Genomic DNA, 15620 nt, shown 5'->3' with positions numbered 1-15620 from the left:
TTTATTTCGCAGACGTGCCGACACTACGTTATAATATCATAATACACAACAGAGTTATAATTGTATCAGTAGAATATCATTATATAATTGTAACAGAACGTAAATACAGAAGTTCATTAAATTTATTGATTTCAAATTTTGACACAAGGGCGGCAAGTTCGGTAGATAAGTATATCGATTACATCGACTCCCAGTGTTCAAAGCGTATTTATTTCATCGACATCAGTTGGACGGAATGCAAAGTTGACCACTGTGAAATTGTAACTCAAATTGTAAATACGGACAAAACGCCAAAAGCAGTATGTCCGTCTTTACCGACTGAGGTCATTTTGTCCAGCATTAATATCTTTCGAAAATAGTAACTAGATATCAGTGTTATACACAATCAATTATATCTGTAACAAGGCTGGTAAATCCTGAGACATATCGAGCAAATTAAATAATCAACTTTCAGCTAAACTTTCACCGAAAAATTTGTTTCATTAGTGTTTGTATTTATTTTTCTTTACAGGGCATGACGGAACTTCTCTTGTCTATTGCAGCTTCAAGTTACTTAATGAGATATTTATAAATAAAGATTACATCGCTGAACCTGCATTTAGGTCTTATTTTGTGTTTTTAATTTCATACTAAACCAAAATTTATAATATCCTGAAATACGAATATTACTAAAAACATTTCTTACTATTTCAGGCGCAATCTTATAACAGAGACTATTTCTTCTTCTTCTTCTTCTTCTTCTTCTTCTTCTTCTTCTTCTTCTTCTTCTTCTTCTTCTTCTTCTTCTTCAACCCAGGAACAATTAATTTTCAGACTTCATAGCCAAAAGAAGAACACTACTCCCATTACACGCACAACACACATAATACCCCCAAAACACTAATTACACACAGGACTGCATTGAAATCGCATCACAAAACAAACTGATGCAATACAATACCTGCAAGAGTTTGTGCCGGCCCCACAACTACAAAAGAAGAAGAAAAAAAGGAAAACACAATGCTGTAAAGATTTCAGAAAGAGGTACGCGTAGCCGGTGATGTAGAATACTGCTTGAAACTCTCAAATGTTAAGACGAAACGAGCTAGAATACCTCAAATAACAACAACAACAATAATAATACCAATAACAATAATAATAATAATAATAATAATAATAATAATAATAATAATAATAATAATAATAACATTGACGGTACACTAAGAAGAATTCTCCACAAAACGAACTCAAACAAATAATATTGGTGAGATGGAACAAAAACTTCACAAAACGACTTTGGGAAAATTTCTATTAAAACAGAGGAACTAAAAAAACGAGTTTTGTCATGTGAAGGGTACTTTCTTAAATACTTGAGAAATCGAAACCAGTACCAGGTAACCTGGAAAAACACCCCTTACACAGTAAGTACATAATCGGAATAGTTACCCAAATGTCGACGCATCCATGTACACGTGTTAATATTTATGAGCAACAGAAATAAAGCCGACACGACAGACATGTATGCAGACGGAAAATTAAAGGAACTTCACACAAATAAATAAATAAATAAATAAATAACTAAATAAATAAAGGGGCAAATTAGTTACTCAGTTTAAAACATAATTAAACGGTTATGCCGGGAAACATAGCTACCGAAAAAGTAAATATGATTTTAGATCTATCAGTCTACGATATGATAAATATATTCATTCGAAGAACAAAGAAGCAGTCTCAGGTCAAAATGCTAACTCTAAGCAAACAGACCCGTCTCCTATTTTCAGTGTCAAAGCCTTAATGACAATCTAAAACTCACCCCGGATCGATATTCACCTCCTCAGCCGGGACAAGAAGTGCGTTACTCAGACTGATAGATATAGATTTACATATAAAGATATATATATATATATATATATATATATATATATATATATATATATATATATATATATATATATAAATATACATATATATATATATATAAGTACGCCAAATACCACTGAGTAACCATCTGGCAACATGTGGTCATCAAACTTTTATTATATTTCCATTCCATAAACTTTACAACCGGAATGAAATTGAGAGAAAATGCAAAGAAAAGGACTTTATTAAGAAATTCAAACCCACTCTTAACAAACAATGATTAAATTTATCCTACTTGGGGTTTAAAAATCTTATCCCTATAACTAAAACACAAAAAATCTCTTAAATGTCATCATTTCTAAAAATAGCCAAACACATACTGCTGCTGTCCAAAGGAATTGGTATAAAAGACAGAAAACCAGCCAGTCTATTACAGTCTGTTACAGTCTGTCATACCGGCCATGATGAAATACCACAAGGTATAGAAAATACGTATTCGCCTTTATATATTTAATCCTTTATATTGAACACTCAATATTTCATATATTCAATAAGACATTCAATACTTCATTTCATTGTACCATCCATCTTTTTTTATATTATATATTATATATTCCATATTCTATATCCCACATAAATTTTACAAGAATATAAATAAAAAACATGAAAAACAGACAGAGTTGGAACTCTTTTAAATAAAATAATATATTCCTCTATACACGATCATACAAAACCCTTTTTTTGTATTTATTTTTACTCATATATATATATATATATTTCATTTTAATTTTTAATAAATTGATTTTAATTGAGTTTTTACCTGTAATTTTGGATTTTATCCCTAATATTTTTTTTTATTTTTATTATTATTATTCTATATATATATATACATATATATATATATATATAGTCTCGAGCGAAAGTAGATACACAGTTACATAAAAAGAAAGCACATACAATACTCATTTGCTGAACTATTAATATAGTTACGATAAATGTATTATTATGATTAATGAGACCATCTAAAATGAGGCTGTGCTAAGAATTTTAATGAATTTAGTATTATATCATTAATATTAAGAAAAAACTTTACACCTACTTTTGCACCCCACCGTATATATATATATATATATATGATATATATATATGATATAGAGCAAACTGAAAAATGAATTGCATTGTCTGTCTGATTTAAACTAATAAGGTGCATTGGCTTTTAATTGGCTGCAACACAAGCATAATTAAGAAAATATTGAAACGTTAAACAAATATAAATATTTCGAAATGGATCGGCGATGAATCATTTTTCCAGTCTACGATACATAACACTTTGGGAGAGTAATCTCGACATTATTGTTCTCTCGTGGAAATAGGTAAGTGCATTGCAAGCAGAACGTGTTTAAAGTGCTTTGAAATTAAGATCTCTCTCAAAACTGATGGAATTCGCCTCGTATATGTGTGCGGTTGTGCAGTATCATGTTTGCAAACGACCTATTTTCTTTACAACACGTCGATAAAAGTATTGCAACAAAGTTAGCACATTTACATATGCTGACACAACTACTTACATGTAAAATATACATATATTTGTACATAAATTCATATATTCATACATGTATATGTTTATGTATAGGAGCGTGTTGTGTATTTGTTTGCATGGGGGCGTTTTGTGCATGATTGTGTGCATGAATGTATGTACGTATAAATACGGAATGGAAAATGTGATCACTTAAAATCCAATGCAATTCATATCAAATAATAAAATCTACTTGAATTAATGAAGGACTATACAACAAACCATTCTGTTTAAACCAATATTCAAACAAAATACATATTTCTTACATACAATACTTCGTTGTCAAAGAAAGAAAAAAAAGCACCCCGACGTGTAGCAGAAGAATTATTTAAATGTGTATTTATTTAAATATTTTATTATATCAATTTATAAAGGAGTACTGCAGAAAATAATAGATCCATTCTGACCTGTAACAAGAAATAGAAGACGTGTTATTCAAACGACTGCATTTTCAGAGACATTCATGTAAACTGTTTTGCTTATTTTACAACAAATATTTCTGCATTAATGGTTGAATATATATCAACATGTGTATAACAGTGATGTCTCATTAGACATTTTTCATTTTATCTTAATAATTATATGAGACTCTATATAATATTTGTTACAAGTAATAGTGACTTCACTGTCCTACCATATTCAAATTACAAGAGTATTATTTACTATTGTAATAATTCGTTTTACTATAATCACATTGCCTGAAATTTGGGGCAGGTGGCCTAGTCCATTACAGCAACCCAGTGTTTTACTGGTACTTAATTTGTCGACGCCGAAAGGATAAAAAGCAAACTCGACCTCGGCGGAATTTGAACTGAAGACGTAGCGGTAGGCGAAATACCGCTACGAATTTCGTCCCACGCGCTAACAATACTAACAGTTCACAGCCTTATTTAGTATTATAATAATGGAACTGTATTGCTATTGTGCAAGTGATATATTATTCATAGAATATAAAATAAATGCAAAAGAGATATTGCAATGAAAATAGCCCTACATTGAATGATGGGCAAATATCATGGAGGTATCCCATGTATTGTACTATATCCTATTGATTTTGAAAAAATAATAGTGTTACTTTTAAAAGAATGATAATTACGTAATATAAAAATTACTGTAAGTCAACTGATAGTGTGGCACTCTACTGCAACGCAATAGTTATTGCCAATGTAGCAATTTAAATATTTTGTAGGTAAGCGTGTATTGTGATAGTAAATAATTAGACGTAACGGCATTACGGACCATGTTTCGGGTGGTTGAGGCTTCAAGTTTTTTTAACTCATGGGAATTCTGAAAGTAAGACGTTAATTCCTGAGATAGAAGTATTCCAAAAGATACTCTACATAATATTTCTCCCTCTCTTTATCTCCCACTTTCTCTCAGCCGTTCTTCATATATATATATATATATATATATATATATATATATATATATACATGCATGTGTGTGTGTACAAATATATATGTCAGTGTGTGTGAGTGTATACATGTATGTATATATATATATATATATATATATATATATATATATATATATATATATATATATATATATATTATTCAAAAGAGTTCCAACTCTGTTTTTTTATGTTTTATTTATATTCTTATGATATTAATGTAGGATATAGAATATATAGTAAAATGAAATGAAGTATTGATTGTCTTATTGAATAGATGAAATATTGAATATTAAATATCAAAAGACTAGTACACTTTCTTGCATTTTAGCAGTCTTCAAGGTCCCATGTTGTGACAGGAATGTTTCAACAGTTTAATATGTTTTGGCATGCTGCATCAATGACTACAATTTTGATCTTTAAAAGGTACGTAAAAATAGGCTGAAAAGAGTTTTCCATCTTCTGTTATAAACAATGACTATTTTCTCTTTGATATGTTACAAAATTAGATTGTATATTCTCTTGAATATACGTCACATACGTATATTTTCGTGTATAATGAAGAAATAAAAGTGACTTTTAAATGCGCAATTTATAAAATGATTTCAATAAGCGCGTCAATGTAAGATATAGTGTACGATAGTATACATGACGAACAGGTAACATAAATATAATTAAACAATACAGTAGATTGCTAATAATCACAATAAAATGTTTTCTTACAATACATTTATGATAAAAGTAGTTCTTGTATACTCCAGGACAGTAATCTTTCATATTCATCAAACATTCAGCCTTATTTTGAAATTTACTGCAAGGCAATCAGAAATCAAACTTTACTGAAAATATTAATCACATACATGGTTTATTCATCTCAAGACGTATTAGTATACAATGTTGGAAATCACCTATTTTTAGTTGTTTGATCAAGCTGTGTCATGTAAGTTTAGATACTTTCATTTGTGTAGTGCAGAAGGAACATTTCAATTCAAATACAGTGATATTTTATCCGAGATGCGAACGGAATTTAACAAAAGCTATTTGCTTTCGATTTCTCTCTCTCCCCACCCTCTCTCTCTACCTCTCTCTACCTCTCTCTCTACCTCTCTCTCTACCTCTCTCTCTACCTCTCTCTCTACCTCTCTCTCTCTCTACCTCTCTCTCTCTCTCTCTCTCTCTCTCTCTCTCTCTCTCTCTCTCTCTCTCTCTCTCTCTCTCTTTCTCTCTCTCTCTCTTTCTGCCGTCCTGGGAAAGCAGTCGATTGCATTGACACCACTGCTCACATGGTACTTATTTTATTGACCCCGAAATGATGTGAGGCAAACTCGACCATGATAAAATTTGAAATCAGTACGAGTAAATGGGTGATATAAATATGACGATAGAAAAAGGCAGACATGCGCCGAGAGTCTAATACATAGACAGAAGAAGAAAAGAAAGCCAAGAACATTGCAAAGTAATCTATGCTTAATTATTGAGTGTAGAAGGTATAGTAGATGTGCCAAGATACATACCTGCAAAACTCACTATCGTGATTCAAATCTATAAACAAATGTTTGGGAAAAGTGCATAACAATTCTGCCTGATCTGGGCAATATCGAACCATCGCACCTGAAACTTAAAAACGAAAATAAATTTAATTTTCAAAGGATATGCATGATATTGAATAACATATATTTTAAATAACACCCTTTACTGAGATATTCATTTCTGGCCAAAACTCATATATTGGCAGATATATTTACTGTCATTGATTCTTTGCTGCCTTATGTGTGTTGAAATTCCAATTGGAATCGAATATTATACGTACATTCTTAATCATATTTTCGGAAGAATATTTTCTAAAATGTAACCCTTAAATGTTATAATATCTGGACAGTCAGCATTTCCTTAAACTATATGTTCTGCGGAGTTGGATTTTGCTTTTCATCCATTCATGTTCAATAAAATATTTACCAGTAGTTCATTGGGATCAATGGAATCGATTAATACCTCGCACTAAACTGTTGGCCTTAGCCCCAAATATTGAATCGGTATTTGGAATTGTTAACGCTGCTACCTTGCTTAATTTTTAGCACGCCCGGCAAAATATATTAGCGGAATCGCATCCGTCTTTATGTTCTGCGTGCTGAAGCAGATAGCAGATGTTGCATTTTATCACTGCACTTCATCTTCTGAAATTGCTGGCCTTTGTGCAAAAAATATTAAACAAATATGTGGAATTGTTATTCTAAGAATCTCGATTAAATTAGCATCTAAAATATGGAGTAAGGTGTCTTATCTAATATAGCGAGTACAAAATTAGAATGTATCTTTATATTTCTTTAGCATTTGTGCCCCTTTTCAGACTGTTCGTGTGAAATGTTATTCATGCAGATTGGTTATAATAAAAATAACGTTTCATGCTTTGATAGATATCAATATATACAATAAATTATTCATTAATTATCATTTTAGCTTCCATTCGAATAATTGCAATCATAATCTATTAAATATACAAAACTGACTACACTCAGGAAACATACTGCATTTCCATTATATACATTATATACGTGGGGATAGGCGGCGAGCTGGCCGGGTGAAATGCTCAGCGGTATTTCGTCTGCCGTTACGGTCTGAGTTCAAATTCCGCCGAGGTCGACTTTGCCTTTCAACTTTTCGGGGTCGATTAAATAAGTACCAGTTACGCACTGAGGTCGATGTAATCGACTTAATACGTTTATCGGTCCTTGTTTGTCCCTTCTATGTGTAGCCCCTTGTGAGCAGTAAAGAAATAAGAAACGTTAGCACACCGGGCGAAATGCTTAGTGATATTTCGTATGTCTTTAGGTTATGAGTTCATATTTCACCAACATCGACTTTTCCTTTCATTCTTTCGTGGTCGGTAAATTAAATGCCATTTGCGTACTGAGTTCGATATAATCGACTGGCTCCATCCCCCAAAATTTCGGACCTTGTGCCAAGAGTAGTAAAGAATATTTACGTGGGGAGCTCAACGCAATCATTCTTAAGCATATCAATATAAAGTTAAGGATTTGACAAAATATATAGAGCTAGCATTATGAACATCATTATCACTTTCACGTTTCCATGTTTGAATACATCGGATGGCGTTCTCTTTGACACATTTTTCTGCTGCAGGAATCCATTTCCGACTACGATTTGCGAATGGTTCTAAGAAATGTGATAGTTCACCATTGTCAGACATATATTCGTACGATATTGAAGTAAATGACAGTGTGTGATAGCGATGCTTATTTTGAAGTATATATATATATATATATATATATATATATATATATATATATATATTGTATAAATATAAATACAGAATAGTGATACTAGTCACCAATATTTACTGCAAATAGCAGTTGATACAATTACAAAGCTTCACTGCGTATATACTGGCAAAGATGTGTGAGTGCACCAAACATGAAAAAATTGTCTTCCCTCTAGGAAGAACATTAGATAGACACCCAGAATCGGATAATGCAGTACCTTGGTTTCAGACTCTTCAAATACGTTTGTCAACGTACATTTTATAAGTCTTCATCAGCTGCATTTACCTAGACAATATTTCAAATGTTGCCTCATCAATACCAGTACAATCGCCTAAATGCTTATGGGGCTTTATTTTACTGGAAAGTAATACATTTGTATTGCAATATTTTTTAATTGTAAACTTTTTCACTGTTCTCGTTCTCTTAACGGCTAAGCATTAGACTTAGGTTATTTTCGCCCTTGCTGCCTTAACATTATTATATACATATGTATATTATTAAGTTTATATATATATATATATATATATATATATATATATATATATATATATATATATATATCCGCTTCTATTCTCTCCCATTAAATATTTGACCATTTTAACGATAACCAGACATTCTTCATTCCCCAATCAAAGTACACCCCTGCTTTTTGGTTCTTTTTTTTTCCTTATTTCTCTTTTCTTTCCTGTTCCCATTTCTTCATGTATATATTTGACCGTATGTGGAATCACACAAAAAGACAAGGACAAAATAAGAGGTATCGATAACTAAAGTTTTGGATTATGAAATTCTACAGAGTTCTAATATAGGAACTTACCAACACTGAGTAAAGAAATGTAGATATAAATTTTCATCGTCTCTATTCACTGACACTAAGACTTATGTCCACGTTGCATTGTTTAAGTGCTTAAGAAACCATTGTAACAGATGTGTATCAACATCATAAATAAATATATTTGATGAATTGCGACGTATAATAAACTTAGCTAATCTGATCATATGCAGACATGTTTTGTTTAGATGTGAAATATGATTTAAACCAATAATTTATCGAACATAAAATAGTTTATCTTTTACAATGTTTTAGTCCTATATCTCTGGTTATTACTAGAGCGCTGCCTCGAAGAATTCTAATCAAATCACTTCGTTTATCTTTTATCTAGAAGTAATAATAAGTAATTGTGGGATTGATAAACATGCACAAATGTATATGTATGAAAAATGTGTGCCTATACACACATTAGTATGTATAGAAAGCGATAAAAAGGAACAAGCATACATACTTATGTATGTATGTATATATATAGGACGGGTGAGAAGTAAGTAGGAATTACAAATTGGTAATAAAATCTATATTCCTTTTTACAAATGTATTCAAACAACTGATACATGTTCTTTATTATACGGGGAAATGAAACGTTTGATATGAAACGTAATCTTCAAAATAATGAAATGAAATGGACGTGAATGTTTGTAAGTTATTGAGAAGTAACCTGTGACCTTGTTGTCTACGTAAAATTTTAAATTTTGGACATTCAAAGTATAGTTACATAAATAAGTAAATACCAAAATAGCACAAACAGTGTTATTACACGGAAGTCTTTAAACCTGTATTTATTTCAATATTTAATATATAAATTTATTAGCAACTGCAGAAGCAAATGCCAATTCCATTCCGACCTGTAAAAATAGAACAAAATGACACGTTATTCACATACACGTAGAGTTGAAATTTTCATACAAATGTACCGAGTTAATTTCTGTAAATGTGTCTGCCTTAGTGCTTAAATATATCTAAAAAAAAAAATAGTCTTGGTAATGTAACTATATGATAGTTACCAGTTCTCGGAATATTTGTTGATACTATTACCAGTATTATTTTCTTCATTGACCTTGAAATTTCAAAGTGATTCATTTACCATTATATTAATGCAGCTGTATTATAACTATGCAAGTGATATATTACTCAAACAATATTATACTATTCAAAAGCGGCATTATAATTAAAACAGCAGTTTGGAAACCATATTTTATATACTGGACATAACGCCGTATCACATTCACTATGAGGATTATAAGTATTCTGTTAATATGAAATGGCCTAAATTGTTGGAAATGACTCGAACACTATTGGTATAGCCATTGAGCTTTAACTGTATCAATTAGTAGAAATTCAGTAACAGTGTTAGCTAATTGAAAGTACATTAATATGCAATCGCAGTGATACTAAATCATTAGTCGTAATGATATTACATACATTATTTCTGATGTGTTTTGCGTTCAGTTGCACAGAGTTCTGAAAGTAAAGAATTAATATACGGAGTTAAAGTTAATTCAACACTGCAAGTTAATTCACATATGATAGCTCTTTTTAACGTCAATGTAGGTACATCTAGAACATATAGAGCAATTACGTTTTGGCAAATGGTGTTATTGCGATTATACTGGAAGTTAATATCAACAAATTTGAAACGGCCGATATTTTGTGGAGCTCAACGTTGTATCCTTAGTTTTTGTGATGATTCCATTACAACTAGGCTAAACGTATATGTGGGCTATTTTACCGTTTCCCGAAATTCTTTGAATAGAATGTTTAAATAATGGAAGGTACAATGCTGTACTAAATTTTGAATAGTATTTTTTCAATTATTTATAGCAGCTTTAATATCTCCTTCTCTACCTCTATCGTTTTCCTCTTAATAAGCTAAATATTTGTTCATCCTCTACCAGGTCGTTTAATATGCTAGAAGTAGCTTGGCTCACGTTAACCTCACAATTAAAGTTTTTCCTCAACATAAATGCAAATTATTCTCAAAATATTGGGAAAACAAACCTGAGATACGTTACATGTCAATCCATGTTTTTTTTTATTCACGTTAACGTCTGATATAATTCACACCATCTGAAAGATACATGTTTAAATTATCATTAAAACACACCCCATTTTGAATTTTATGATGAAACATGTCAGGGCGTATATCCCACCAGAAAATTCTCCTTGAAATTATTTGAAAAGATTTTCACAATGATTCTAATGAAATCGTTATCTACACAATCTAAAAAGATATGTGTGAAAACTTCCTTCAAAAAATGTTCATTTCTTTGAAATAATATACAAAGTCGGTGATATTAAATCTTTACAACTAATGCGAATAATTACCATATTTTGCATGGGGTAGCCTGGATATGTTTCAATGTCCTGGAAGAAAAGCATCGAAATATTAAGTTAGCTACGAGAGATTAGAAACGATTTGTTTATGAACGGGGAGAAATCTTGCGTTTCAGTTTCAATATAATTACCTAATCAGCTTTCGCTGCCATAACTGCATACAATATTGAATACATCCTATTGTCAATGATTCCATATGAATTAGCAACATGAATTTTAAAAAAAAAATCTGCTATTGAATTTAATCCACAAGGCATGACTTCTAATAATGAGTTCAATATAAATATTGTCTTACCTTACACTTATGCTGATAGGCATGTATGAAATATATATTACAATGGTCGTGTATTGCATGCAAACATTTAGCGCTTGCTCGATATTCACTGAAAAGTAATCGTATTTTAGAAAATTGTGAAAAATTAAGCACATACGTGTTTCATATATTTTCAAAGCATTTTTTGTATCTAAGCAGACATCTCACACAGTGAATTACTTCATAAATGTGTATGCTATGTTTTTTATATATGTCTTATCGTACAGAGAATTACAGCCTTCCAGTCTTTCCAAGTCAGATTCTTTGCTTTAATGGTGCTTCCACCTACAATATTCCGCGGCCATGCCACGCTACGACTGGTTGAGACTTTGGATTAGCCACAAACTTGGTCTTAGCCTTCAGTATGTTGTCGCGTAGAGACGTCCAATTATCCATCGAGTGACATGTCTGTAACCTATCCTCCTTCTCGGTAAATTATTCAAGTAGGCCGCCTCTAAATCTGTAGCTATCCAGAGGATCCTTAAGCTTCCAGATCTTTCTTTTCCAGATGGGTATGCCCCTGAAAGCATATATTCTAAAGTCGTCAATGTCTAACCTATGCAGAGCAGTGCATCTTTCACTGGGGAACAGATTTGCGCTTTTGAGAATCCATTCATCACATTTTCTGATGAGAATATGATCAATATGGCTAGGTTGTCCACCAGCTTGATAAGTTGTCGAGTCACAGTTACGCACACACACACATGCACACACTCACGCAATACAGGTAGATAGATATATGTGCACGCACATTGACAGAAATACACAAACACACATACACACATACATAATATATAGGCACATTTTGAAAAGGCTTTGGCGGCATTCTTCATAATGTATTAATTCTTGAGGAATATAGATTAATGTATATAACTTGGGAGAAATAGGCCCAGAGACAGATATTAAGGCCGAGAAGGAAGGGCTAACCGAGATGTTTGTTAGAAAGTGTATGCTTAGTTATTGAGTAAAAAGTCAACAGTCGAAGAGCAAAAGTATATATACTCGCAAAACGACTCATCGTGGAGGAGACTTTTGAAAAAGGATACAGGAATATCACAGTGTCGTCTTGCCATTGGTGGACAAATGATTCCCATGTCGGCGCCTGAAATTCAAAAAGTAAAATATATCAGATCTTTTAAATATATATTTATAATATTCAAAAAGCAGCATTTTTGGAAAATACATTGTTCAGTAAATTATTTGAAGAATGTAATATATCGTCTGTCAATGCCTATGATGAACTGGTAAATCAAAGTGAAATATTCAATGTGGAGAAAATTGACGTCCATTGTAACCATAGCACAAGACATTCACAGAAAAAGCGACCATCGTCGGTGAAACGTAAAACATTAAGGCTCTTACGCGATAGTACATGACAACATATTGCTCACGTTATTCTAAGAAAACCTTATTGCGCTAACTTTGGAGATTTTTCAATACGTTCCATATTTTCGTCACCGTGTTCCATCACACTCTTAAGTTTTGAAGATAACTGAAATGTTATTTGGAGTGAAAACAGCTTATTATTGTATAGAGTTTAAAAGCGGTATTGATTGACACATCTAAAAGTAGAAGAATATTACGTCCAAAGGAACAACAATTTGCAGAACAAACGAGATTACGTTGTCAATAATGAGCGGATATATTATTGCGACGAATTATTTGTTGCTCACCCAATTTTAAGTGCGACACGACTATATAGCTAATCTAATAATTGTACGTAGCTATATATGCAAACAAGCATAAGGACATGCACGTCCATACACGCACATTTTAATTTAAAGTTATACACATGTGTACTTTTGTGCGAATTCTCGCACAGTAGAACTGGTGATTTGTTTGATAATGACGGAACAATGCGTGAAGATATAAACTACAAAAAGAAACAAGCTCTAAACAAAGTTGTGATTTTACCTTATGTTTGTATATTTCAGGTCTGTAACTCTTCTTCAAGACAGTTAAAAAAAGTGAGAAGTAGGAAATGTTGCTCAGGTATCTGCAGAGAATGATGTCATGTACGGACTGGTGATGCTATAGAAACCACACTAGTGTATGTACGTCTGTTCTGTTGTTTATAGCTGGTCTCAGTACCTTGATAGGAAGGGCCTCCATGATTCAACAATTGCCTCTATTGCATTAAAATGGCTCCCACGTATACATTGACGTCTTGGATCTGGCAGCTGTTTAGTTCTTTGATTTTATTTTTACGCGCCTGAGCGCATATGTTACTAGGTTCAAGCGAGTAATTTCATGGTGGTGTTTCCAGTGTAGGATTCCCAACATGTACTGTAAATCATAAAACCCCCCAAAACACGTTTTAATTTCTACTTCATTAAAGACATTTGTGGACCCAGAACAACTGCAATAGCCCCAGTTCATTCTGTTGGGGAGAAATGTCTCTTAACTGACATCCCGTCCATACGTTGAGCTGAGCACTATATAAACCTTTTCAATAGGTCTTTCAATGTAGTTATTGATATTATCCAAAGCATAGGAAGTATAACAATAATATGGCTAATGAACCGACTTTAGATGATGTCTCAAAATCAATAAGAATTTTAAATAAGAAAACCAATTGTTGGTGTAGATAGTATTAAATGTCATGGTGAAATTTGGCGACAAATACCCTTTTAAAACATTAATGGGAACTGAAATTGGCCTTCTGGTATGAGTTGGCGCAATACTAATTTCATTTTTTACATCGACTCGGGAGGATGATTTCTCACTGCACGACTCTCTTGTCAGTCATTTGTAAAGAGTTGTTCACGATTCATCTTGAGCGATTTAACACTCGTATTACTCCAAGGGTCGTTTCTAAATCATAGTATGGTTTCCGTGTATACCAAGGCAGTGTAAATATGATCTTCCCATTTCGCCCGTTTCAGGAAAAATGTATTGAGCACAATGTGAACTTATTCCACTGTTTTATCGATTTGAGCAAATCGTTTCACAGTCAATAGAGTCGAGGGTTCCAGTTGATCCGATCAACGGAACAGCCTGCTCGTGAAATTAAAGTGCAATTGGCTGAGCACTCCACAGACACGTGTACCCTTAGCGTAGTTCTCGGAGGAGATTCAGTGTGACACAGTGTGACAAGGCTGACCCTTTGAATTACAGGCACAACACAAACAGGAAGTAAGAGTGAGAGAAAGTTGTGGTGGAAGAATACAGCAGGGTTCGCCACCATCCCCTGCCGGAGCCTCGTGGATCTTTAGGTGTTTTCGCTCAATAAACACTCACAACGCCCGCTTTGGGAATCGAAACCACGATCCTACAACCGCGAGTCCGCTGCCCTAACCACAGGGCCATTGCGCCTCCACACATCGTAACTATAAACTGGAGATAAAACAACCAGATAGAGCGGTTTTTAGCCTAGCTGTCATTCTTTCTGTAGTATCACTTCTCATGAGGGAGGGACCATTTACGATGCACAAGACACGTCATCGTTGTACGATAGACGTGTTGTTAAACGTCTTATTTAAGGTGAACCTAGGGAGGAGAGCAGCCTACATAACACAGTAAGGATAACATAAATTTTTAACTGGCAGAAATCAACGTATATATATATATGTATATATACATGTAAATACATTACATATTTATGCATATATATATATATATATATATAAGGAATATAAAGAGGGATTATAGTATGGGTACTTACCAATAAGAACAAATGGAAAGAAAATGTATATTTTCATCGTCTATTTTCTTTGAAACCTAACGTCGTCTATCTACGTTGCTTTGCGTTCTTATGTAAACACTGTAACAGATGTTCACTAGGATTATCAAGATAAATCCATTTAATTGTGAACGATAAGAAAGTTTCTTAAATGTATCGAACAATTTTATGGTTTTATCTTCTTGTTAAAATCTGATTTAATGCAAGGCGATTGAAAGGTCAATTACCGTTATTATTTCACGTTGCCATTACAGGATCATCGAATATTATAAATTATCTACATATAAATATGTTTTCTTCTCATCTCACACACACACATGCAGGCACGCATACATATATGTCATCATTTAGATTTATTTGACGAAAT

General features: G+C 32.6%; 2 protein-coding genes across 7 annotated transcripts in view; one reads left to right on the top strand and one right to left on the bottom strand.

Moving 5' to 3' along the window:
• The window catches only part of LOC128249864 (uncharacterized), a 7573-nt gene extending 6976 nt beyond the window's left edge, over positions 1 to 597 (top strand). The window contains exon 5 of the mRNA XM_052974406.1: positions 512 to 597. Within this exon, the coding sequence (XP_052830366.1) occupies positions 512 to 571 (60 nt within the window). The 3' untranslated portion in view covers positions 572 to 597. The remainder of the gene's footprint in view (positions 1 to 511) is intronic.
• A 3129-nt stretch (positions 598 to 3726) lies between these two features.
• Positions 3727 to 15526, bottom strand: LOC128249866 (uncharacterized). Of its 6 annotated transcripts, none has more exons than XM_089366205.1 (11): positions 15236 to 15526; positions 12574 to 12673; positions 11554 to 11641; positions 11250 to 11288; positions 10923 to 10991; positions 10347 to 10385; positions 8907 to 9769; positions 6323 to 6425; positions 5532 to 5619; positions 4655 to 4702; positions 3727 to 3822 (listed from the first exon to the last, which is right to left on the bottom strand). In XM_089366205.1, the coding sequence occupies exons 1-5, from the start codon at positions 15270 to 15272 to the stop codon at positions 10983 to 10985; spliced, it is 273 nt and encodes a 90-aa protein (XP_089222331.1). In that variant the 5' UTR covers positions 15273 to 15526; the 3' UTR covers positions 3727 to 3822; positions 4655 to 4702; positions 5532 to 5619; positions 6323 to 6425; positions 8907 to 9769; positions 10347 to 10385; positions 10923 to 10982. The 6 variants fall into 6 exon arrangements, with proteins under 6 accessions (XP_089222331.1, XP_089222332.1, XP_089222334.1 ...); XM_089366206.1 differs by having other exon boundaries at positions 5537 to 5619; XM_089366208.1 differs by lacking the exon at positions 15236 to 15526 and adding an exon at positions 13486 to 14979.
• Between the last annotated feature and the right edge of the window lie 94 nt (positions 15527 to 15620).

The sequence above is a fragment of the Octopus bimaculoides genome, chromosome 18 (genome assembly GCF_046866305.1).
Source record: "Octopus bimaculoides isolate indiv1 chromosome 18, ASM4686630v1, whole genome shotgun sequence".
NCBI classification, from domain to species: Eukaryota; Metazoa; Mollusca; class Cephalopoda; order Octopoda; family Octopodidae; genus Octopus; species Octopus bimaculoides.
The sequence above is the reverse complement of the archived record's forward strand: the minus strand, read 5'-3'. Positions and strand labels throughout refer to the sequence as shown.